At 38.0% G+C, this 27,363-nt stretch overlaps 1 protein-coding gene across 1 annotated transcript in view; it reads right to left on the bottom strand.

The window, feature by feature from the left end:
* The window catches only part of LOC575474 (E3 ubiquitin-protein ligase PDZRN3), a 64,444-nt gene extending 38,546 nt beyond the window's left edge, over positions 1-25,898 (bottom strand). Inside the window, exons 1-4 of the mRNA XM_030983359.1 lie at positions 25,719-25,898; positions 13,096-13,379; positions 9,477-9,621; positions 5,041-5,133 (exon numbers count right to left, since the gene is read on the bottom strand). Of these exons, the coding sequence (XP_030839219.1) occupies positions 5,041-5,133; positions 9,477-9,621; positions 13,096-13,379; positions 25,719-25,898 (702 nt within the window). The remainder of the gene's footprint in view (positions 1-5,040; positions 5,134-9,476; positions 9,622-13,095; positions 13,380-25,718) is intronic.
* Positions 25,899-27,363: the final 1,465 nt, after the last annotated feature.

Here is a 27,363-nt window from a genome sequence, read left to right as displayed (position 1 = left end):
CATATATCATGATCTGTATATACCATTTCTCCTTCATGCTGAACTAGTTTGAACAGGTATTCTAAAAACAAAAAATAAATGCTGCATCAGACAGACCTATCTACTGCTGATGTGGACAGACTGTAGCATAGACATCCAATAGTTCCTGAAATCCGACAACTCACCACAGTTAAAAATACATTGTTGTTTACAGGATGTCATTTTGGATTTGCCATTGGAAAATGAAATCTATTGACCATCAAAACATTTTTATCAGAATTTCAAAACCATCCTGAAGCTTCCCAGAGTTGGATATCTCTATGCTCTTGCCTACTGTTTCACTGCTATTCACTACACAATGGTAAGAATGGACTTTGGTTACAACAGAACACATTACTGACAGAGGTAATGTTAGGATTTAAAGCACCAAATACACCAACGATTCAGATATAAGGTTTATTTTCTACATACATGCAGCTGTCAAGCTGTCTGAAGCAACATTCTGGATATAATTCACTGAAATGTTGCCACTGTATTGACCTCATGACCCCAGTCTTTTTCTTTAATCAAGACCCATATATTTACCCACTGTCGCCAGTGAATGACAGACTAATTAACCCTTTGCTTGGGCAGTGCTTGCCTAGTTCAAACTTTTATATCACTTCATGATCTTTGATATTTGCACTGGAATCAAGCAATCGGAATACACACGAGGAAGGAAACGTGTGGCGATGCACTGGGTAGGGGCCTAGCGTCAATCAGAGCGGGGGATCGGCAGGCTAGGGCTGCGTAAACACAGAAGCGATACGATTCCGGGGAGATGAGAGCCATGAGTATTACAACTTTCACCTGTTTGCAATATTCGATACAATATTTACTTCTCTGATCAGCGGGGATTGCGTCCACCCAAAATAGGAATCTTAGAATGGAACACGGCGAGAAGATGATAGCATCAGGGCAAGAGCGAGAGAGAGAGAGGGGAGCAAGAGGAGAAGGATGAAACAAGGAGAGAGAGAGAGAGAGAGAGAAAGGGGGGGGGGGAGATGTAAGAGAAGAGAAACCAAAACAACACAGGAAAAAAATACAATAGAAAAGCATGAAGGTTAAGGAGACAGAAAAAACAAAAAACTAAACAAACTAAAAGAGGGCAGAAAGATAATAAATTCAAAATAATTTATGTAACGATACAAAAGTACTTGGAATACGTAAATGCAGGTTATAATATGTTCGGCGATAGGAAGAGCAAGATTAGTTTTTAATGAAAACCAAATGAATTAGTGATGGAACTTGACCCAACTTTCAAGGTCTTGAATCTTAAATTACTCAGTGATTAGGTAGGGAAATCTAATATATGCTGCAAGTGATACTACAAGAACGCAGGAAGTTCATAGCCCTTCTAAGATGCATTTAATTAGAAATACATGTAGTTCTTCCATTTCAAATAGCTGTTCCATGTCAAATTAAAGGATATAATCATGGAGTTGAATTTTTCAAATAAAGTCTTTTTAAAGATTTGAAAGCAATAAAATAATGTGAATTTCAAGCATTTATACCAAACTTGCAATATTTTTCTTTTAAAACTCTTCTTCAAAAACATATGGCTAATATATGACCAAGGATTTTTATCTCATGATTAATGCAGAAATGAGGAAATGCTTTGTCACAAATTACCTTGTGCCACAGTTCTTGAAAAGATAAAGACCTTGCTCTGTTTTAAGCCCAGGTTATAAATGACAATTTGTTGTTCTTCTAGAAGACTATCATGCACAAGGCTACAACTTCCACAGACCTAGCAGGGATAAATAATTCCATAATTATATTCTCATAAACCCATTTTCATTGAGGATGTTATATTTGAATCATAACTGACCAGGTGTCTTGACATCCTCCCTGACCCAGCTTCTATTCTTCTTGCTTTTCCTCCTTCTGCCTATTAAAAAAGAAACTGCACACTTCCATCTCAATGTCAATGTTCTTTTTCTTGACACTGACCCATCCCCAAAATTAAAAAATAGTGAGAAATCATCCAATGTAAAGAAAAATAGGGAGACGGTGTCTCTTCTGTGTAGCGTATCATATGTGTAGGCCTATATACGTCATATGATGTGATGCAGAAGATATGCAGAAGGAGCCGAGGTTTGGATGTGTTAAAGGCCTCAAGGGTGAAATAGAGAAGAAGTAAAAAAAAAAGTGCACTTTGGGATTAAGGACCAGAGGAGATTTGAATAAACACTCATCGAGTCAGAAGAGAAGGCCTAAGGAGAGGGGCAAACAGAGCGGGATAGGGGGGAAATGGTGAGATTGAAAAAGGGAGAGATAGTAAAGATTAAGTGACAGATAGCATAAAATAAAGCAAGGAAAGCAGGAACTGAAATGGGAAGAACCAAGCCAGTAGAAGGAGACATACGTAGGAGATGAAATTGACATGATGTTTAATTTGTGAACTTTTCTTTCCATCTTAAGATTGTTACCAAACTTAGAGTTTTACTTCTTACTTTAAATTTTCTTTTGTATTGGAATAGTCACTATCCAGTGGAGTCGATACAAAATGCCAATATTGCCCGAAAGATTTATCATATGCTCCTCATCCTCATTTTTCTGTTATATTTCAGGAGTTGCAAGCAATGAACTATACAGCAAGAATGTTGATACAGAAAGCAGGGTAATAACACATTTTGCATTTGCAACGAACCAGACCTCAACCATATGACAAAGATCAAAGTACATAGCCATATATAGATCAAAGACATATACCCACTTTTAAGAATATATGTATTTGTTAGACGAGGAAGAGAAAAGTCATGTAGCTCATATTTGATATGGCAAGCAGACAATAAGAGTGCCTTGATGAAAAAAGTGCTGCCATCATTCTTGCATCAAAATGCATGATGTATACGAGATAATCTAGCTCAGCACCCCCCCCCCCCCCTCCTTCCTCCCAATCTAGGAAAAAATAGAAGAGGAGGAGGGAATATCTTGAGATTGTGACAAGATGATGCGGAGAATGCTGAAAGAAGCCGAATTGTGCATGGAATTCACATCGGAGTAGATTGCAGTATAGTGTAATGACTTTGACACCCCGTCATCAAAACCTCCGAGAGAAAATAGATAAAATGCTAATTAAACAAGGAAGTCAGGTATGAAATGATGTAGCAGTACGCATGTCAGGTGTACTTTGATCAAGGTTTTCTCTTATTTGTTTAGCGAGTCTACAACCCTGGAGTGTCACAAAAAATGATGGAAATTGCTTTCTACTCTTTAGAGAAGTGTCTAAATTGTCTTGCACTTTTCTACAGCTAATAAGTTGTACCTAAGTGGAAAGAAATTTATTGCCATTGAAAATAACATTTGTATTTATTGAGAGTATAATTTGATCAATTACAAGTGCACTCATGTTTGTCTGGAAATTCCCCAAGGCATCAATTTAATCACCAAATTTCAGATATTCTTTATTCAATGGTATCCTACATGAGGCAAATACCTCAGTCTGAGCTCCATCGCCATGAATACTTGAATTAAGATTAGCATTGTCCGTGATCATAATTTTTGAGATGTTTCACCTACCGTAGATGAATTTGTACTACAATAAAGGTCAAAAAGAATAATGTGATAAATCAACAAGATGATTTCTTTATTGGAGGTGTAATTGTTGTTTTTCACACTCCCATAAAGGTCAAGATTAAATAAATCAAATAACTTGATAGATCAACGAGATCATTCCTTCATTGGAAGTGTAACTGTTTTTAATTATCAGGAAGTCAATTAGGGTGTGGACAACAATAGCAATCTTCAAGCAAAGATATGAAGGCTCGAGAGCTTTGATCAATGTGTAGAGGGATATTCTGCCATTTTGAAAGCTCCAGAATCATCAATGTTGTGGCAAGTTCTGGAATTCTCTGCGATTGGAAAATAAGTTCTAGTGGACTAAAATTGGTAAAGCAGATGCTATATATTATCACCAACAAACCAACCTTAAGTGCATACTGTATCTTTGTACACAACTTTGTGATCATCATTGGATCAGAGTGAGACTTTTATGACCTTTAGTTAGATATAACACTTCTTCTTTGACTGCGTGACAACAATTGCTGATTGCATGCTAGAGAAAATCAAAGAAGAAACCCTGAAACATTCTTCTTTTCTTTTTCAATCACATCTTGATTGCTTGTTATCCAACAAGATGACCTTTACAAAATGACACTTACATCCTGCAAGAAACTAACAAACATGAGACATACAACCACAGGCGCGACCAGGTTTGTCAAATTGTTAGAGCCTTTCCATCCCTCTCCTGCTCAATGTGAGCATTATTGGTCAAGCTTGAGCGACTCGATGAAAGATGGACTTCCCGTCTTAATTCTCTACATTTCCGCTCTCTCTCTCTCTCTTTTTTTGCCATGGTGATGTCCTATATTCATGCTACTCTGAACACGACTGACTGCCCAGACTGCTGGCCTGGCTGCGCCTGCCTACCTGCCTGTCAGAGACAAGTTCAAGGTCTCGCTTCCTCCGTACATATAGGAGGCCAGCAGCAGGGCTTGGAATGACTTTATCCATGCTGTCCTACTTCCTCTGCAGTCTGAAGAGCATGGGAGGGGGTGCTTCCCATTATGGAACAGATGTATGGGAAATGGAATTACAATTCCTCAGGGATGATAATGAAAGTACTTTAGGTTTTTATTGGAAAAAAAGTTTCCAACAAATTCACTAAGAGATCATAATTATGAGCTTTTTGATCATTTCATAAGGTTCAGTTAAAGTTGAATTAGTATTGCACTATAATTCTGATTTTCTAAATTATATGGCTGGTTTGATTCCCCCCTCACAAAGCCCAAATATATAAATATTTATTGTTATCAATACTATTGTCATAAAGATTTGTGAGAATGGTGCCAAAGAGTACTTCCAAGGAGTGAACATTCACAGACATCATATTCCAAACAACTAGGACTGTTTCTAACCTGATCTTTCCTGTGATTAAAAAAAAATCATAACATATGTTGAACACAAAAACTAATTAAAATGACTGCAGGAACTTTCCAGCACTGTTTTGAATCTCACCTCACTTATAAAGATACCAGAATCTTCTTCTGAGCCGTAACACAGCGTCAGTCCTAGCTTCTCCTCCGTATTAGAACGCTTCAAAACAATATCCTGTCAAAGAAAAGAGAGAGAAAATGATAAATAAGAATGTAGAAACCACAATATACCTGTACCTACTTTTAGCAAATATGCTCTTAAAAATAGTCAACCATTCTATTCATGAATAACTATAGATAATATGCGACTTTATATGATTCCAAGCCTTTTGGACATTCAGAAAATGGTTTGGAAATTGTGTGTTATGATAACTTTACAACTTACACTTATTCTTATTCTCTAAAATTCCAGCAATTTCAGTTCTCCAGTTTACTCTATTCCCTTTGACATTTCATAATTTTCCAAATCAAAAGTCTAGTGACGTTTCTCATGAAACATCAACTCTTTTCCTGCTAAATTCCTTCTCCTTTTGAAAGCAATCATGCAATTTCATAACCCACAGGAAATTACAATTCACTCATAAGCACTGAACTCATCCATCAACTAATTGTTAGAGATTGACACAACACAAATTTAGGTACAAATATTTCCATGCATCATTGCAAACATGATATTTCGTGCAGGAGATATATAAGTTCTGTTCAAAGCAATTATGGAGCAAAAGTGTCAGACTCACTGGATTGCTTGTAATATCTTTAATAATAATAATAATAATAGCTCACATTTATAATGCACCTAATACTTTGTTTCTAGGCGCAGCACATATTATTACCCCAGTCATCGGATTCAGGCTTTCCTGCAACACAATGTATACACATTTTCCACTCCCTGGGGAGCATTCCAGCCTGTCGCCATTTTACAAGGTAATTCAACCACATTAACTTTCGCATCCTACTGGGTACCCATTTAACACCTGGGTGGAGAGTGGCAAATGTATATCAATGTCTTGCCAAAGGACATTAGTGCCGTGGCGGGACTTGAACCGCTGACCTTGTGATCCACAGTCCGGTGACATATCCATTCGACCACGACACCTCTACTAATAAGCTTTATCCTCATCATTTCATTATTGTTGGTTGTTTCATGCTTTTTTAAAGAGTTCATTAATAAAATAATATAAGCAGAACAATACAAACAGTTGCAAAATTGAAATGAGTATCCAAGTTTGTTACCAAGGTGATGATTGAGACTACAAACAAATCTTCAAATCCTCCCCAAATCCCCAGATTGAAAGAGGATTCTATGCCCTTAGCTCCCAAAGAATCCTGGCTTTCTATTCTTTTCAATCACCACCTACGCTCTTCTGTGTGAAGTTGGATCACAAAAGACCAGCATTAGGATCGGATTAATAATCCAAAAGATGTATTTTTGCTCTAAATCTGACAATTGATATATACTTCTAGATGGTAAAATATTATCTTGGGAACGTAAAGCAATTTTGATCTGGCAGCTTTTAGAAGATCTCGGTGAAGAGTATTAAAAATCCCTTGCAGTTTTATTTTCTTTGATATAAGAAATAGCTCTTGATATACCTCCATTCCTCAACAAATATTTTTAATAGCATTTGTGCGAATCAAAAATGTATATATGCACAATAATATTAATAATAATAATCTGTGATGAAACTGAGCACTTAAAAAAGATGGTAATGATAGTAATGTACAGTAAAAGCCATAAAGCCATTTCCACTGAGAAAACTTGTCATATAATGAATTCTTCCAAACTAAATATAGAATTCACTCCTTTATTTTTTGGATCAAATATTCAACTATTTGAGCAAATCTCTTTTTAACCCATCTAGCCAATCGATAAGCACTAGCATATAACCACTCAGACATTAAAACCTACACTCGTCTCAAGCTACCTACACTTGTTTCATTTAGGCTACCTAGATTCAATGTTCTTATGCAGCTTTCATCCTTCTTAACCTTAATCCTTTGGTTTGTGGGTCAGCTAAGGGATCCACCTGCCCGCTTATCTGATCAATATATGACTGCATGCCATATCCCTCTTCTTCTCTCCCCTCTCCCTCTCCCTCTCTCCCCTCTCCTCCTCTCCCCCTCTCCCTCTCCTCCTCTCCCCCTCTCCCCTATCACTCTCCTCCTCTCCCCTATCCCTCTCCTCTGGACTCTCACATCCAATGTCAATACAAACACTTTACAAGAGCAAAACAGTGGTATATCCATTTTCACTTTCTTTTCACTAATGTATAATACAAATATTAATCTTACTTCAACAGAAGCAGAAGGTTCTTATCATGTGAAGGCATGATAATATTAAGTTATCAAAGAAGTCTGCAATGCTTTGAATCTAGTTTTAGAAAGGAATAATACTTTTGCCTTCTCCGACAAAGATATAACTCTGCTGATGAAGGATATCTGTAAACCCGTTTGCATAAAACTGAACAGATAATAGGAATCAGTTTACAAACCTATTTGATTAAAAATTGACACCTTATATCATTTTCCTGATTAATGATACTTTCCAGGCCATATCATGTGACACTATGAATTACCTTATCTGCTTAGATAAATGGCTTGCAAATAGCAACAACAATAGACATTGCAAATACGTATTCAAACAATTCTAGTTGTTGATAGATTATATTTTGCATACCTCACATAACTTAATATATCATGGAAGCTGCACACTGATATGCAAGTCCACTTCAATATTGGAAAAAGAAGACAGGAGCACTTGCACTGTGCAAATATGACTATTGTGCTCAACATGAAACATTAACAATAAGAACAACTTTTGCTACAGAGAGATAAAGAAAGGGGGAGAAGAAGAGAGGTAGAGAGAGAGTGAGATGGAGAGAGGGAGATGGAGTGGGAGAGAGGGAGGGGGAGAGAGGGAGGGAGAGAGGGAGGGAGGGGGAAAGAGGGAGGGGAGAGGGGGACAGAGACAGAGAGAGAGAGAGAGAGAGAGAGAGAGAGAGAGAGAGATGGGGGTTGAGGAGTGGCTCGCTGCATTGATTTTAACCACGAACACCTTCTTGCTTACTTAGAAATCCAATATACTTGTGTTATTTATCCCTTGCTTTTCATCTCAGCTCTAACCTCTGTCCACACGGGATGAAAGACAACTCCAAGATATTAAACGGAGGACAATTTCATAGAAACGTGGATCAGAGGCAGAGCTATAAGGAAAATCAAGGGGGTATTTCGTTAGGGATTCAGAAAGGATCATAGGCAGTGGGCAATCACATGGATAGCTAAGTTACTCTGTATCTTTATCTTGATATAGATACACAGAAGTTCAAAAACAGGGAGGAATAAAGTGGAGGGATCGACAGAGGGTGTTAGCAAGCGAGGAACTACATATATATAGTTATACAGTTCACAAGAAAAAGAGAAACACTCAAAGAGATTGGCAGAGAGAGAGAGAGAAAAGACAGAGACAGACAGAAGGAATATTTAAATATAAGAAAACAGTATGTCACATGGACAAGTTCATACACATTCTACATTTTCATAAATCATCCATTTCATTCCTGGCTGTTAAAACTATGTATATTGATCTACAAAAAGCATGAGCAATCTTTAAACTCTTCTATATTTTCTATCTTGATATCGACTCGACTCTCAAGGTATTTTAACCACCGGGGGAGTTCCAATAAAAGACAGTATGGCATCTTTTTTTATGATGAGCGGTGTGTGTTAACAGCGAGTCTATGGGATTTGAAAGTGATTGCAAAATGGTTTTATTGATTGTTTAAATGATGCAGCACTTAGTCTAGACTGTCAGGAGTACCAGACTAGGGGGACCAGGATTTCACTCCAGCGGCCCTGTGATGTGGTAATGAGTCTCATTATCCCATAAATAGATCACAGAGTGCACCCATTATGGTTCATTTTAAAGGGGCCTTTTAGCTCCATCATGGGAGCCATTCATCCTTTATAGCCACTTTGTAGAGTGATGCGCTCCTTTAGAGAACATATTTAACGAGCGTGAACATTTATCACAAAAATTGGCAATACTGATACATAAAAAAGGACATTTCAATGACTTAAATAAACCTTGCTATGATTTATTGGAATACGGTACGATCACTTTCAAATATTGGATTCCTTGGCTGAACAATTCTTATGCTCAGATCAACTGATAAGGCAGCAATTCACAATACAGATGGGGTCACTAGAAAACTAGTTAGTTTTACTTTCCACTCTTAAGAACCCAATTTAATTGTACATTCTCAACACTTAGTAAAACAAAAATTAGAATTCTAACTGAGAGGTTAGTATGTTCATAAGAGACTTTTACATCTATACTCACACTCTAAACACAGTGACTCAGACACCCATGCCTTGGTATTTTCTTCCTAGGCTCATGCTTGTGGACTTCCACATTTCCCTTAAATACAAGTACACATCATCATGTACAAGAAAGGATAAACATAGGAGGATGTGATTAGAAAGGAGAAAGAAGAGAATCGTTGATGAGAATGAACATACCTCATACTCCATCTCATAAGCCCGATCTAGACAGTCCTCCTCATCAAGTATGGGTAGGTCCAGGTTCCCTTCCATGGCCTCTAACTTCTGGAGTAGTTCAGAGTCCAAGACTGAGAGAGGGTCCTCCGCATCCAGGTCACATAATCTGCATTCAACAAAGAATATAGAAAATAAATCATCCAAACTGCTGTCTAAGGTAGATAGCAATGTAGCAAGCTTTTGAATGGGAGAAAGGGTTTGAGACATAGTACTGCAGTTAATTAGATGATAGAATCAATACATTAACCTCTAGATACTCAAAGAAAATAGAAAATATATCATCCAAACTGCTGTCTAAGGTAGATAGCAATGTAGCAAAGCTTTCAAATAGGAGAAATAGTCTGAGAAATAGTACTGTAATTAATTAGATGATAGAATCAATACATTGACCTCAAGATACTCATTGTTACATAAACCAATTAAGTATGTATCCTATTACATATATTACATTCTTGAATTCCATTCCATATTTTACAAACTCAATCCTGAAATCTAATATCCAGAAGTTACATTATGTACCTGTTCTACTCTAAAGGCTATTATCATGTACACCAATCAGAGAGTTTCGATACATTCTTAATTTGGATGCTATCTATGGTGAGTTCACCCTTAGTTCAAGCAAGTAATTGCTCCATGCATGTCCCTCTTCTTTCGGTGCTCCGCAAGTCGAAGATACACAACGCCCTCTATCAATAGATAGATCTGGATATGCCACCAGTGTGTTTTCCAAAGTATGTGACCATTACCACCATCTAATGAGACCGGCTCTCATGTTCTGTTATGAGCATCACGTGTGATTGTGTGATTGCAATGAATGGCAAACATCCTGGTAATCATTATCTGGGAATTTCTCCTCCTCTTGGTAGAACCATCTTAAGATGGGGGTGTGGAGATGAGGAAGAATGTATAGTACAGCGTGAGGAGAATCAAAGATGGAATGGGACTATCTACATTGGACAAGAGAGCAGGTTAAACCAACCAGCTTTAAAGGATTTGGGTAACTTTGTCTCAGAGTCTGAAACAAAATCCTAGATTTAGCTCATGCTGCAATGATATTTATAAACCTTTAGGTCAGTCAGGAACCCCATGACTTTCACAAGCCGATCGCCTGTCTGATGATCAAGATATTTATGATTGGAAATCGAAATCAAATTTTGCGTTTTCTTAACGGTTTTCATAACACTGCAGTCTATTGGAGAAAACGAGTAGGAATGGTAAAACCGGTCACTCAAAGATTTTTACTTTTTTGAGGCACTTCTTGATCATTTTGGAGCGCAATATTTTTAGGGCTTTAATAATACATCATATCACAGACACTGATAACACGTAGGGCCGTGCATCTCCGATTTAACATTGTTAAACGATCCCTTTAAAATCTAGAAGTAAGGAGGTAGAGATGTGACATTAGAAAATCGATGAAGAATGTAAGCAAAAGGAGAGGCAGACCTGTGAACATAACAAACAGAAAAGCAAGTGTGTGGGGCTTTATAAAAAGAAAAAGACATGGTTGATGCTCTAGAGGATGAAATGTGTAAAATACAAAGTGCTTTTCAGGAAAACTTCAAGGGCTACAAATACTGCGAGGGGCTAAAAAGACAGTGGAACAGACATAACTAGTGGAAATGGCAGAAGAAAATACAAGCTGAACATCACGAGAGGAGCAAAGAAATGTACATTGGAGACGGAATGGGGAGAGTGTGCCCAAGAGAGACATTGCGAACACACTAGAAACATAGATAAGACTTTCCCCGCAATTCAATAACAACTTGGCATCCAGTCAAAGAGGTGCAAAAATAGACATCAGTCAGGATCAAACCATGGAGATAAAAGACAGTGTATTTCATTTCATAATCCCACATCATAGGAGCCTTTGAACAGGAAATCCATCCTCTACCCAGGCTCGTGGGCACAGCAAAAGATGAATGATGATGCCAAGATAATCTTTCCACCCACATCCAGAGCGAGCGTTCAAAGAATAGAAAGGAAAAGCGAGGATGATTCAAAACTAGAACATTACCAGGAGTCGAAGAGAGCTCAGAGGGAGAAATAAAATAGCTAGTAATAGAAGTCTCTGACACATAAATACTGATGCTGTACAATAGTATGTAGGCCCTACATTTTTTACATGGCCCTTTCTTGAGAGTGACTATAAAAACTGTTCTACAAACATATATGCAAAATTGTGGAGAATGATGTTATCAACTAAACAGAAAATGTATCAGTATGTTATTTTTACATAGGCTAGCTTGCAATAAACTTCTTTCAAAATCTTGAGAGGATTATAGTTATACAAAATGTCATTAACAGAGCACTTTTGTTGCATTTGCTTCATTTGTGTTTTCAACACGACACACAAATCCACTTCTTTAAATGAAAGAGCCGATATTTAGTCAAGATCACGAGTCCATTTCTTTGAATGAATTGGCAAACATTTCAACAGGATCTCCCTGCTCCCTAGGTAGTAAAGGAGTTAAAGATGGCCCAAGATGGAAGCCAAGCAACTAGTATGTAATGGAGACAGTCTATATGACACCCTTCTGGAGCTAATCACACAGATTGGCAATGAAAACAAGCCAGGTTCATATGTCGACTAGCCCCGGGACAACTTCACCATCTTTTAATTCGACGCCGCCGCCGAGTCAGTGAGGGAGGGAAAGAGGGACAAGGTTGCACCCTACGGATTAGCGCCACCATATCAACATCTACGATTACGAAGTGCGATAGGGTAGATTGCTGGTTCGGGAGGAGAGGGCAGGAAAATAATAAGCTAGGCTTCTTATGCTTGTAAAACACAGCAATGATGTAGTATGCTAATCCCTCGTTTGGAAAGATAACTTTCCACCGCCCATTGAAATTTGTAGTTGTAGAACAGTTAAGTGAAGGTAGGTTGTCTTTCATTGCAAGTAATTTTTTCCCCCCTTTATTTTTCAGAAGTATTAAGAAATATGTATATAAATAAACATTAATAGTGAATTTGAAAGTTGTAAAATTACCTCAATGTGAATTATAAAATATAATTACAACCTACCATAAAACATGATTTTTTTCATAACCTTATGTTTTCACAACCTGCTGTTTAGACTACTGACATGTATTCATAAATCATGAAAACCATTAAATGTATACCAATTGCATTCCGCTATATAATGGGATACGTTGATCTATTGACAATATACCATTTCTACGTTGAAGTACAACATCTTTGAATTGAAAATGAATGGTTAAAATCTTGTCCCCATCTTTCTCACTGTAGACTCGACCAGTATAGCAAACATAAGTAGCCAGATGTTCCAAGCCATTATTCTGTTCAGTGATATCAATTTGTTACACAGTCAAATCAGCAACAGACTACTGGGTCCGAGTGGCCATATGTCGTATCTCATTCATCATCGGATGGCCCTTGATATACGGGTCAGCCATCCCCATTATCCACAGCACTGCACATTGCCAGGATCCCCCATTATCCATAGTATATCGACGCTATGAGATTGTATCCTCTGTTATGGAAGCAGAAGGGGTTAACTCACGTACTTTAACACAGAGTTAAGGCCCTTTTGGCTCTGAACAGATATGAGCTTACCCATCTAACGTCCCATCACAGTGATTCTCACTGGGGGGTAGCGAGCATCTCTGTAGCACCTTCCACAGCAGATCTTCATTCTGAAGCTCTGTCTGCGTCCCTACGCTGCACACTGTCCTCTCCAAGGGGCTGGGCACACTCCCTTGACCGTTGGGCGTGGTGCTCCCGTTCTTGGCCGTGCAGGCTGACCGTCTCATGACCTGGACAATGATGGGTTCCTGGGCATTCTTGAAGGCTTCCACCGCTTCCTCGTGAGTGGCTTTGGACAGGTCTTGACCATTAACCTGAAAGATACAAAACAAAGGAAATAAGATTAAAATACTTGAAATATATAATTAAAACAAAAAAAGTAATTCATACATTTTCTTGCATCCTATCTATATGACACATCAATAATGTATTTTATCCAGAGCAGAAACCTACTTACCTACACATGTTTTTGTGACATTCATAAAAACACTACAAGAAACTGAAACATACATTGCAAAGTAGTATTTACACAAACCACAAAATTCTGCTGAAAGTTGTTACATGTCGCAGCAATTGCGCAATCCTTTCAGCCCCAAACCAAAAAGTCTTATGCAAGGGTAAAATTCCTTTCTCCGCAGATGTGTATATGGATATTTGATAAGAATTCTATGAATCCAATATCATGCCCCTGACATTTGAGTCTCAAACTTTGATCTTGAAACTGTACGATTGCTTCACTAAACCAAATGAAATAGAAGATACCAACGTATATCATAAAATTCATATATTCCTTCTAATCAAGTAGAAAACTCACTCCCACTCCAATATTTACTGGGCTTCCTCATCTACTATTCATTATTCCACATATCAAAGTTTCATTTTATTTCAAGCAGGTTGACAAATCTCTTCCTTGAAAATCTTAAAAAGCTTGTGTAATCTCTGACCCAGGTTTACAGTAATCCCACGTGGGGCTTGCTTGACAAATGATGGAGAGGCATAACAAAAATTGATTCGATAAAAATATCACTTCGAGACACTTGAATAAGTCCTAAGGCTTATAAAACAAAGTTCAATTTAAACAAGTTCAGACCAACTGAGAGACAAGTGCACTGCTTAAGAACTAGAGTGACCTTGCCATATTTTCCAGAGAGTGAATTTCATAAATATATTAATACTGGTCAGTAAACCTAGGGAGGCCAAAATCGAGAAAGGGGCAAACAAATCTAAAGGGACAAACAAATCTTGAAAACAATAACAAAATAGTATCCATAAATAAATATGACTGGTACATGTAAAAAAAAAAATAGAACAAAAATTACAAATATTCACACCTCACTGAAATAAACAGTGGGACAGATTGCCAAATGAAAATACTTCACGTTTAGCTACAAATATTACGGGGGAAAATCCTGACACTATTTTCTAGAGGATCAGCACAAATTCACTAACCATGAAGGATATATCTACAAGTTTGTACACAAAACCGTTTGACAGATAAACGTAACCACGCCATGAAGCAGGAGAAAAAAATAATAAATAAAAAACATTGTGAAGCTGCGATTGAAACCAACTTAAAGTGTCTTTCACCGACATAATCCTTGTGTTGACATAACTACAATGATCTTGCCATGTTCTACATCAGACCGAATCCCTTGAGGATTCCATGACAACAGACTTCTGAAGGAGAACCATAGAATGTAACCCAAATGAAAATATGGAAATTTGCTGCTTCACTGCAGGTAAAAATCATTCTTTTGTCACAGTCCCAGATATAAGCTTTCCAAGGGGGATGTATTGATCTACAATTGTATGGCATGACCTCAGTATACCCATGACCTCTATTCAATGGGATGTCTGTTAGTTTTACAGCATAGCGAGCTGTTATCAAATATCTATAGATACACAGATGACCTAAAATAAATTGCCAACCTAACCAAATATGAAATGAAAATAAAGCAATATTGAGAGTAAACTAACTCAATGAAAGTCTCATACAGCAAATATTGACTACAGACGATGTATTTAATTTTATATTACAATACCCAGTTTTTTTTCTTGAAGAAGTATTCCATACAAAGCATTATTAAACAAAATATTTGGATGTGATTTATTTGGCTAGAAGCAGTAATAGTAGAATAATACGTGTTTTTAATTTGAAAATATACATAACAATGCTTCATAATATTATGACAACAATCCAGGCAGTAGCAATACTCTATAAGACTATAGATATTTGCTCGACCGATGGTAACAGGAGGGTTAAACAACTCTGACACTATGGTATTGAACAGACAGTCCAATAAAGATTGTATACAAAATGCATTAAGAATTCATCCCCGCTAACAGCGGCCGAAAAATCAATTCAATTATTACAAGCATTTTCAAGCTTGATGCAACTATTGATTCTGTTCTCTTATCTCGCAAGTGATATGGGGAAATTAGAAGATGTGCTCAATTCAGGGGAAATAATGAGATATGAATCATGCTAGCTGGCTTAAAGGACAGCTTAGGTTGTATGGCATTGTGAAAGTCTTCTGATAAGCACAATACATGTACATCTAAACATCCTTATGAAATACACATCACATTGTGGTCATTACATGAATATGTTATTACACAATGCAACATATTCACATAAATATTTTCCAACACGTGAATCTCCTTTAGATCATAACATGTCAAGTTATTTGCAACTGTTTTCATCAATCTTCTTTCAACTGTACCAGATTTTTTAATATATAAATAAGTACAATACGTTTGATGTTCAGTTTGCCTACATTTAGAATGGCTAATGGCACCTGAAATTAAGAAAGGCTGCCACCATACATTCCCATACACCCATCTCGATGAAAGAACGTTCCTCCTTTAATACCTCTCCCCTACCCCTGTTCTTCCGTGCCTTCACCAATGAATAAATTATCAGATGAGGGATCGCTGTTTTTGTTTGAAACCATCCGACTACAATCACTACCGCTACCATACCAGTACAGTAGGTCTGACAAAGCTCGCTGAAGGAGAAGGTTTTTATGTCTGATTACCCGCCAGACAAACTCACTAATAACGGGTCTTTACCAGATTTCTATTTCACCCCTCATTGGAAGTTTACTTGACAAGGGGTGACCTCTGAAGTGCAAAGAATATTTACAAATATTTTGGGGAATTTAAAAATCCATGTCTCACCTTTTCTGTTGTTTTCGCGATAAAATCTACTTTGAGGCTTTTATAAATAATTATTTTGCCTTTATTGCTACATTTCTCAAGCGTTATTTCCTGAAAAATACTAAGCTGTAATGCAATTTTGATCATTAACATTACCATTCATTTTGTGTGTGATGTAATTTTAAATTATAAAACAAAATTGAGGTGGGTAGGCAGCAATGAGTGAAGATGACTTTTATTTCAATGATTGTAACAAATTTCATATTTATGCTGTGTATATACCAAGTGAATAATGATAACTTTATCAATGGTAGATGAATTTCATTAGAATAAATTCTTATATTATACAAAATATATTCGTTTACTGCCGAGTACGTACATCTGTAACCTCAAGCCTATCTCCTGAAGATATGAAGTGCGCTAACTTCCTCCCACATCATATCAAATCCAGCATGGCAATAAGATTGAGAATCTCTACCAAATCATCACAAGGTATGTTGAGTTGATAAACATGACTACAGGCAAGGCCAGGCATGTATGGTGGTATTCATTAGAATCACTGAATGTTTGTATCATCTTGGGACTGAGTGAGGTATATCCCACGTGCCTTTCCATCAGGTGCCGGAGAGAGGGTTAGGTGAGTAGTTATCCTGGTGGTTGGAAGATGGAGTATGAGTCTTCATTCTCAGACATCTTTATGTTACCTTTACAACGAATACTCAAAAGTACAGCTCTCAGATATCCATCACTAGGAGAACAAATAAGCAGTGTTTCTTAAATCTTACCCTGTTAAATGTTCAACTAGAATTGATTATGGATGAAAAAAAAACCATTGGAAATTAAACATTATCCATGGGTTCTAAAATGATCTGAAATTCAAATTAGACAATATGTGGCAGTTATTTTGTTAAGGGTAATTGTAGTGGCAAACTACTTACGTTTTTTCATGAACAAATTATACAAAACCTCAAGGGCAAAGCCAGGCAATAAAAGCTATTACAATGGTTGGCTGAGAAAGCATTATAGCTTGGATCCCACTGAAATTCACAAGGGCTTGTGAAAACAATTGTAAGAAATTCAAAGCCTTATTACATCTATCCAAGGGAATGAAAAAATCTGATATCTAGTAATGAAATGTTCTGAGGCTCGCATAACCTACGCTTTTAGAAACAACACAAGAAATAGGTACATATAAACAGTCTCAGGATAGAGACTAGGGAGAGCCTGTGCAGAGGGGGAGAGAGGCTGGCATAATCATTGTAGAGTGTCTCAGAAGCGGGCAAACTTGCCGACATTTTCCGCTAATGACGCGGATGAGCTTGAGGTAATGAATGAATGCTTTTTGCAGTCTGCCGTGTTATGATCATTAATAATGTTTGGTTGGTTGAGAAGGATACGTAGCACAGAGAGGATACAAGCAAGCATGGGTGGATACAAGAAGCATATAGGCCAGTCAGTGGTGTGTGTGAAAAGTTCAGGTCTATATATTAAACAGGCAATATGATCTTGTTCCTATTTTGATCTCAAAGATTTCCCCAAAATACAAAATGACCTAAGCACAAGATGTAATGATATAGCAGCACAGCAAATACAAAAAAAAAAGAACAAAAAAAATTATTGTCACTTTTTCTTTTAGCATTAGAGTACATAATCTTTTTTTTGACCCCCCTCCCCCATAATATATTTCTTGTATTATCAAAAGCATCACTGACATTTTTCTGACCACGTTCAATACCATAAACATCATTTATATTCAAAACAATTAGCCTAAATTGCAATATGAATTTTGCATTCGACTTTTTTTCTTTTTGCATTCAAGGCCTGCAGGCCCTACATCAAACGATCATTTGTATTGCTGTAGCATCCCTGACCAAGTACGCAAAGCCCCCCTGGGGAGTGTTCAGAGAATTACTATGGTTCTAAATGAAATATTAGATCATGGATTGAGAATTCATAACAACAATAAAGGTCTGACTTTGATGGGGACGATTTCCTTGACTGCAATTCCCAGTAATGATCTACTTTCTATGCATGGCATACTTGAAAAGTTAGCTACTGTACTTTTTGAAGTGTCTTAATCTTGCGCATTACGAAAATAGAAACAGAGGAATTTACGACCCCCTTGTACTTGTTTGGTCTGGGTGACCCCTAAAGTACATATTATTGAAGTTGTGCACAAACAAGAGTATTCTTAATGCAAAGCTTCCTCATAGTATGAATACCATGCTCTTCCTAGACCCAATGCCAAGCTATGTTGTGCAGTCAAATCCTTTACATGAAGGTGTTTCCTTCTTCATATTCAGTTCTTGAAACCGGTGAAAATCCTTATTAAAATCCTTGAAAAATCCTTGAAAAAGAATGAAAGACTGGGACTGGAATGCCAGCTTACATTTGAGTTTCCAATTACCAAATAAACATCCTTTGACACATTGTTGGTTGGGTTTGTAGGATTAGTTTGAACGTCTTAGTCCCACCTCAGACAATCTGACGCGTGGTCGGTCTACCCTCCAGGTATACACCACGCCAAATAAGCCAACACTTTGAAATTCCTAATTGATTTCCGCCCTCCTTATCAATTATACAATTGTTCCATTGACTTCTGGGGCTGAATGCATTTCTTTTACTTTAACAAGTTCATTCCACACCTCACTCTCCATCAAGATTATCTGACCAACAAAACCACACAGACTTGGCAACAGTTTCAGAGGAGGAAGGAATAAATCATGCAATTATTCAACCTTTGAATTCCTTGGGGGTATATACTGAGAAATTAACTGCCACAATCCACATTACATTTCAAATGTGTAACTTTGTTCCAATGGTCTAGCATAAGCATTGAACTATGGGACAATCCCCATTTTGAGTAACAAAGGTGTTTACCTACAATATAAATGTTTTTCAACTGTCGCAGAAAAGAGCTACTGATAAACACTGTGGACTATTTATAACCTACATGAGATCATCCTTAACTACCAGTTTATCTTTTTTCCTACTACCTCAAACATTGAGTCTGTGCTTGCATGGATCAACAATTTGCCGCAGGGTGTCTTTGGTGATCCTTAGAACCAAGTCTGTGTCTGTGACTCTTTTGTATACAAATAATCCACAGGAAATTGCTTTCTTTATGGCTATTACTTTCCCTTTAATGACCCCAGCGGTTTGGCATAAAGAGTTCACTTCAAGTGGGAGATGAACAAAGCTTTATCCCCTAGCTGGTCTTCTCAGTTTTTGTTCGCTTTTCTTCAAACTGAGAGAAAAGTTGACCCTAAATGATCAATCAAAAGAATTGTTGTGTCTCATGTCTAAATCTTTAGGTTAGTATCTTTCTAAATCACAATTTCTGCCACATAATTAACTTTCCGAAACCAAAACTTCCTGATCGTGAGAGGGGATAAACTCTATAGTCTTCCATTTTCAATACAGCCATCCCTTAAATTTAAAAAAAAAAATCCTAACCTTTATTTTATAAAAATTATCCACTTTGTAAGTAGTGACCTAAGGAGACTAAAGATGGGTCTTTGAATAGATTGATGAGCAATAGTATTCAAAATATGGTCATGACTAAAACACCTTCATAGCCCTATAAAATCAATAGAGCCATCCCATCCAATCACCTGCATCACCTGATTACAGCTCTTTTTTACTGCACAACTAGTTGTATAAAGTCTACCCTTCTCTTCTTCCACATTTCTTTTCAGACAAAGATTACCCTCTTTCATAAAAATTATGGATCAATATTTCAATTTTTATTTACAATTTAACTGCACTTCCCCTTCTGTTTATATAATAATATATAAAAATTGTCTTTTTATATTTTGAGGATGGCGATGTTCGCTGGTATCTCAGCTGGAATGTAATTTCCCCTCATGCATCACTTGCCTATTGTTGGTTCAATGTCATTTTGCACGTTTACCAGCGAGGCGAAACATCGCACACAATGGTGCATCTGCCCCGGCTGACATGCAGTACCTTGTCCGTTCGTTCGTTCGTTGCAGCCCCTCGGGGCACTGGTTTACTCTTCCCATTACGACCATTTAAATGCGGCTTACTCATTCATTTGGACAGAATGCAAGAATGATGCAGGAATGATGCAGAACATGTGGTTGTATGTCCTGGTTGGTTAAATGAAAAGTGCTCAACCGCCGTGCGGGACGATACAATGTGCCTGGACATGGAACACATACTCCATCATTCCCTTCTAACATATCACCTGTTTCTGTGACAGGGACTGATGTAACTTTGTATGCATCATGTTTCCCCATCCACATCAATAATCATTCTTCGTATGGATACGAGCCGCTGGTATCAATGACGTTTCTTAGAAAGCCGTCGCTTCAAGATGTAATCATGCAAATTAAGGGGAATTGTAAATGGGGTAAAAACAGTGAAAACATAAAGTTATGAATGCAGGTCAACGAAGCCCATCCACCTGGTCCCATTCAGCGGCGAGGGTGAATCACCATCGCTCGGACACTTCCAGAAATCCATTTTACATGATTCATCTTGAAAGATGTAGATGGCCTTGCACCCCAAGTGGGTACAGAATCTTGGCCTCTTTCCACCAAAGCACCAGAATTTGAATGAAACTGGAGACCCTCGGACCATCACCCCAATGACCAACGCAACAGGAAGAGAATAAGAAAGGGCTAAAGAATTCTAATGAGATGCATATTAAGGTGAAGAGAAAAGAATGCGAGAAGGTATCATATTTAGGCCAACTCGGTAGAGGTGTGTGAAGAAGCGTGAGTAAGAGGGATACCAGAACGGGCAAGCGGGAAGGAGATGATGATGGAATTTAGGAGATGGAGAAGTGTCCTCCATCCAGTGAGTTTGCGGCTAGCATCATCCATCGGTGGCCACGCCACTCCAGCACGCAGTGGACACGGCCACTTAGTCCAGAAAGCGTGGGGAGTATCAATTGGCCATTAGGGACCCCCTGATTCCGGGAGTGGGGGAACCACTGGGCGAGTGTCCGGGGTCACCCAGTCTGAATAATGCATGGTTACAAGTGGCTTTGTACCTCTGACTTTTTGGTAGCGGTGTCCACTAGTCCCCCTAGTCTCATCAATCAGACACGTCAAAGACTATTGATCTCACCTTGCTGCATCATCTGCATTGATAACTGCTACCTGCGTGATACAAGAACTTTATATTCTTGCAATATTTCTGTAATACCACTTCAAAAATATGCATAATGAATGTGAATACAAAGGAAACTAGTATATCGGGTCATTCCATGTCAAATCACCCAATGGTTTTAACCCGACCATTTTTGATTTTGATGAAACTTAGTGTACTTGTTGAGTGTGATCTCACAGCACCAAATCCCAAATTTTAGGTCAATCGGGTGAGGGGTTTGGGAGATTTGGCCCACCAAATTTTGAGATTTTTTCAAAAATGGGGGTGGCGGGCCTACCTTTGAACCCTTGTATCTCGGGACCTAATGGGTCAATCTTCACAAAATTTGTATGGTTGGAAAGGGAATTCAATAAGGATTCCAAATCTGCCGCCATTTTGAAGATTTGTACATGTTGGGGTACTTTGACCTCTTGACCTCAGATTTGACCTTAAATTGACCTTGTGGATCACGTAACTTTGACAACATTTTTCATGAAATGTAATCTCTGACATGTTCACTAAAACATGTAAAAGTTTCAGAGATATAATATTTTTTGTTTAGGAGCAATAAGGATTGAAAGTATTCATGCTCACAGATATTCACAATAAACCCTATTATAATGTATACAATACATGCAATATGCACAGTACAACATACATCTTCCACATGCTTTTTTGTTTTAGGCATATCCATTCTAAATGTCAGCAGTACTTGAATAGAAATAAATGACAAGTTCATATAGGCCTAAAGGGTTAACAGGATGTATGGCATTAGGCCTCTGAGTCGGTTCTAGGATAATTACCCCCCTGGAAAATTAACCCTCAGGAAATGTCCCCCCCCCCCCCGAGGACAATTACCCCCCAAGGACTATCACACCCAGAGGATTATTACCCCCCAGAAAATTACCTCCTAGGACAATCTGTCCCCCCCCCCCCCCCGCCCCCCAAGGACAATTAACCCCCGGACAATTTCCCCCTAGGACAATTACCCCCCCCCCCCCCCCCGGGAAAATTACCCCTCAAGAATATTATACCCCCCCAAAAAAAAAAATCTGCTTTGATTAAAACCACTTTATTATCAGGATGGACTTCCCCTTTAACAAATAGGGGGGGGGGGGGGGTAATTGTCCTCTGGGGTAATTGTCCTTAGAGGGTAGTTTTCCGGGGGGGGGGGGATTTTCCTAGAACTGACTCGGAGGTCTAAAGCCATACATCCTGTTAACCCTTTAGGCCTATATGAACTTGTCATTTTATTTCTATTCAAGTACTGCTGACATTTAGGATGGATATGACTAAAACAAAAAAGCATGTGGAAGATGTATGTTGTACTGTGCATATTGCATGTATTGTATACATTATAATAGGGTTTATTGTGAATATCTGTGAGCATGGATACTTTCAATCCTTATTGCTCCAAAACAAAAAATATTATATCTCTGAAACTTTTATATGTTTTAGTGAACATGTCAGAGATTACATTTCATGAAAAATGTTGTCAAAGTTACGTGATCCACAAGGTCAATTTCAAGGTCAAATCTGAGGTCAAGAGGTCAAAGTACCCCAACATGTACGAATCTTCAAAATGGCGGCAGATTTGGAATCCTTATTGAATACCCTTTCCAACAATACAAATTTTGAGAAGATTGACCCATTAGGTCCCGAGATACAAGGGTTCAAAGGTAGGCCCGCCACCCCCATTTTTGAAAAAATCTCAAAATTTGGTGGGCCGTATCTCCCAAACCCCTCACCCGATTGACCTAAAATTTGGGATTTGGTGCTGTGAGATCACACTCAACAAGTTAACCAAGTTTCATCAAAATCAAAAATGGTCGGGTTAAGATTTTCAGATTTTTTGGGTGATTTGACATGGAATGACCCTATCAGTAAATATGATATCATAATATCATAATATAATAACAATATTACTAATTACTTTATATATACCTGCAAAAGTCTTGTGAAAAGTTCCTTAAATTTTTTCAGTCGAGGCATTGTTAACGGAAAAAACTAAAAGCTATTAAAACAACATTATGATAGCCAGCATTATGATGGATAGTAGAAAACATGGGCCTTCCAAAAAATACATATTTGCAGTACGAGTTCTGCGACTACCCCTAACCAGACTTCCACGTCGGTCTGTGTATTCACAGGGGTTGAGTTACTGTTTGGCCATCAAACGGAATACAGGACTAAAGGGAGCAACGGAGAAGAGAGGGAAGAGTGGTAGCCGATTGGGATCCACGCCAGAGACCCTGCATCAATATCTTCATCCGGTATCGACCCAGTTTCCTATTGAGAGGAATGGGAGTACGACCGGGGTTATCATAAATGCAGAGTTGCCGACGACCGACATAAGATCATCTTTATTTCTCCCTCTCTCTCTCTCTCTCTCTCTCTGAGCGGGCATTGATGGGCATAAAGAGGCGGCAATACGTGTGGCCTCCTTTGTTCTTGACCTCGTATAGACAATGCCGGGATGTTGCTTGAACCTGGTAAATTCGTTTTGAGGGGGATGGTGGAGTTTGGAGAAAAAAAGAGAAAGTTTGGTTCTGGGAGACTTGGTAGAGTCAACAGTGATTTAACACCTTTGTTTTCTTAGCAATGAACACTCCAAAATATTTCCTCTGAAATTACCGAGGTGCAGAAAGAAACATGTCCCACCTGAATAATGATGTGGACTGAGCCACAAACCCTTTGTTTTTATACCCTCAACATAACCCCCATATAAGGAGCGGAAGTTTTATGGTTCCTTCTCTGAAATTGTAAAAGCGTGAACCTCACAGATTCCTTGAACATCTTGTAGCAGATCTATGAAGAAACTATTATTTCTGCAAAGGAAATAACTTGCTGTATACCCCAATGACCTATACTGAAGAAAACAAACTGAAGAACACAAAGTTAAAAGCAGAGACAACTGAAAATGATACGGCTGAAAAGAAATAATAGGTTTACTGTAGCTCCTCCTCTCTAACCCCCCAAAAAGGAAATGACTGAAAGTTCATATTTAATAACAGCAGAGTATTTTCTTTAAATCTTTCAAGAAAATAGCAAATTTTCAGTAATGCATTTCTTCTTATAACAGCTTTCTTTATCATCCAAACAAGTACAGTTCCCTATGAGACAATAACTTGTCTAGACGGAGCAGTAAGCATTGTCTGAGATCTAGTTAACAAATAGCAATTTCATGCCCAAGGCTTACAAACAACTTGAACAGTAGCATAATGATTAGCTTTCATATTCACATCATCACTAAACAAACATGAATGAATGCTATTATTAATGAAGCCTTTTCAAAGTGGAAATCAGACCAACTAATTTACATAATTCTAAACAGTGCACTAGTACAAGCAGTGCATGTCAATGACATCGAGTAAATAAAAAAGCTTGATCCAAAGCAAGCGAAAACTACAAGCGCAAACTACAAACGCTCATCTCTACCAACCAAGGGACTTCCCTGGAATTTACTCTGTAAACACTGCGAATCGTAATATCACCACAAAAAGCCGGATAAGTACAGCGATCAATCTAGTTGTAATGACAGACTGGAACGATCCTTGATTTCTTGCTTCAGAGAACCGCCCAGATTGAATTGGATGTCATGGAGAATGAACGTGGGAATGGGAAAAACAGAGGAAGGTTGTGATAGAGAGTAGGAGAGAAAGTGATAGCATGATAGAATTAAACGTGAGGAGATAATACAATAATTACAAAAACAATGTTAAGAGTTTTTGTGCATGAGAGAAAGATAAAGAGAGATGGAGGAAGAGATGGAAATAGAATGAAAAATAGACACACAAAATCAAAACGGCTAAATTATGAATAAATAAATAAGACAGAGAAGAGATTTTAATGTAATGTAAATGAATAACAAAGAAGTAAACAGGGAGAGACAGAGGGAAAAAAGGAGAAAAAGGGGGTAATTAGGAGCAGAAGGCGAAATGGATCGCATCACCTAATTGCCATAGAACATGCACAGCTGAAGAGTAGGGTGTTGTCACTAGGTCAATAATGACACACAATAGATGATGTATCGACATGACAACTCAAGTATGTAGCAGGCTTTATTCACAAATGCGCCCCTTGTTCTTATGAATGAAAACATGAAATAGTGAGGATTCAGAAAACTGTCTGGGCAGTAATGGTCATGATTAAAATATAAGTACTTCAAAATGATTCATTCTCATTGGTTCTTTCATCCACAAAACCCTCTCTTCTTATTATCATTCCTTGCTGACTCTTTCTCCATCCTCTCTCCTTCCATCATTGTATTTGTCTCTGAGTTTGCACTCTTCATCCTCTCATGGTCTCTCTCCTATCTCCTCTCATGTTCTTCTTTAGTTTATCCTCCTCCCCTTTTCTATGTTTCAATAACATACTAGCATAAAACTACCTTGCTCTATAAATGTGTCTCTTCTGAACTCTACACCCTCTGCTGGTTTCTTCCATAACCTCCTTCCTTGGTATACCTCCTCATCCTTCTCTAATTCTTCTCTCATTCTCATCTCATCTTCCATCCTCCTCCTCTTGGTCTCCCTAACACATGAGCATACAACCATCTTGCTCTGTAAATTTGTCTCTTCCAAACTCTTTTTTTTTTGTTTCTTGCATGGTCTCTCTCCTATATCCTCCCTTACTCTTCCTCCTCCTCATCCTTCTCCTATCCTTCTCCCATCCTTCTTCTCTCCTCCTCCTCCCACTTTTCCTCCTGGTCTCACTAACACACCAGCATACAACCATCTTACTCTGTAAATTTGTCTTAGGCTTGCCCTCCTGATGGTCTAGATGAGGGTGATTGATGATAGAACAAAATGGGTAGATGATGACTAATATAGTAATGGATGCCCCATCATGAGACAGAGACAGTAAGTCAAGGAGAGTTGTCTGTTACGGATCACAACCTTCTTTCGTCACCTGACATCTTCGGCCAATCAGGGGCTTTATTTGAAAGAATGGGCACAGTTTATGGCGCTCATTACACTTCAATCATCAAACTAATTATCAGAGAAGTTTTCATTCATCTGGGATTCTCAGTGTCATTATAATTTTCACCATTATTACCCCTATCATCAACTCCCACATCAAAATCATCACCATCTTTGAAAACTCTACAAAATACAGAAACAGCTTTGATGCCATGTATTTCATCATGTAGCCTATACACAATCAGTTTCATTCTACTCTTCATAGGCCCAGTGGCACTGCTGCCTAAGGGTTTTATGATTGAAAACCGTCCAAAGTATTTATGATCAAATATTAATCTGCTCGAACAGCCAACCAAAATGAAAAGTCTACAGGACTGAAGAATTGTGCACCAGCATAAATAAATGCGTAACTTTTTACCACATGACTTCAGGGTGATTGGGTGTGAAACCTCTTTTCAAGTGCATTAAAATGTCTTTGATAAGTGATATGTTGACTTAGAAGGTATGAATAAACTCAAATCATTCTATCACACGGCAATGCAGCTAGCTGGAAGGTATGACACACACAAAAATAGGGCTTCCGTAGAATTAACAATTTTAGCACAGCGGGGGCATCACATTATAGTCATGACCTAAAAAAAATCCTCTTCCCCTTGCATTCTGCCCTCTCAGTTACTACTCTTAGCACAACAATAGAAAAGAGAGAATAAAGGTTGCGCTTATTTGATTAAATGTCATATCATACAGCAATGATAACACAATCAAGCTGTAATTCCATCGATACAGCACTTCGTATCCCAGGAACCCCCCTGTGTGCGATGCTCCGAGAGCTTCCCGAGTTAGTGGATACAAATCAAATTTTGCGCGCAGGTGAATAATCGCTGATGTGTACATGGGAGGGAGGGGAAGCTAGGGAAGCAGTGTAATATGAAAATGATTGTGAATATGTGTTTCTACTACATGCATGAACACATGTTTTGTTCACAGGATGGATGTGGGGATGTGCTGAATTATTCTTTTTAACCTCAATATTTTTATTTCACATTTATTTATTTATTTTTTTCCTTTTGTATTTTTGTGTGTGTAAAAGAGAAAGAAT

The sequence above is a fragment of the Strongylocentrotus purpuratus genome, unplaced genomic scaffold (assembly GCF_000002235.5).
Source record: "Strongylocentrotus purpuratus isolate Spur 01 unplaced genomic scaffold, Spur_5.0 spur5_contig_829, whole genome shotgun sequence".
NCBI lineage: Eukaryota > Metazoa > Echinodermata > Echinoidea > Camarodonta > Strongylocentrotidae > Strongylocentrotus > Strongylocentrotus purpuratus.
This window is presented reverse-complemented; position numbering and strand designations above follow the sequence as displayed.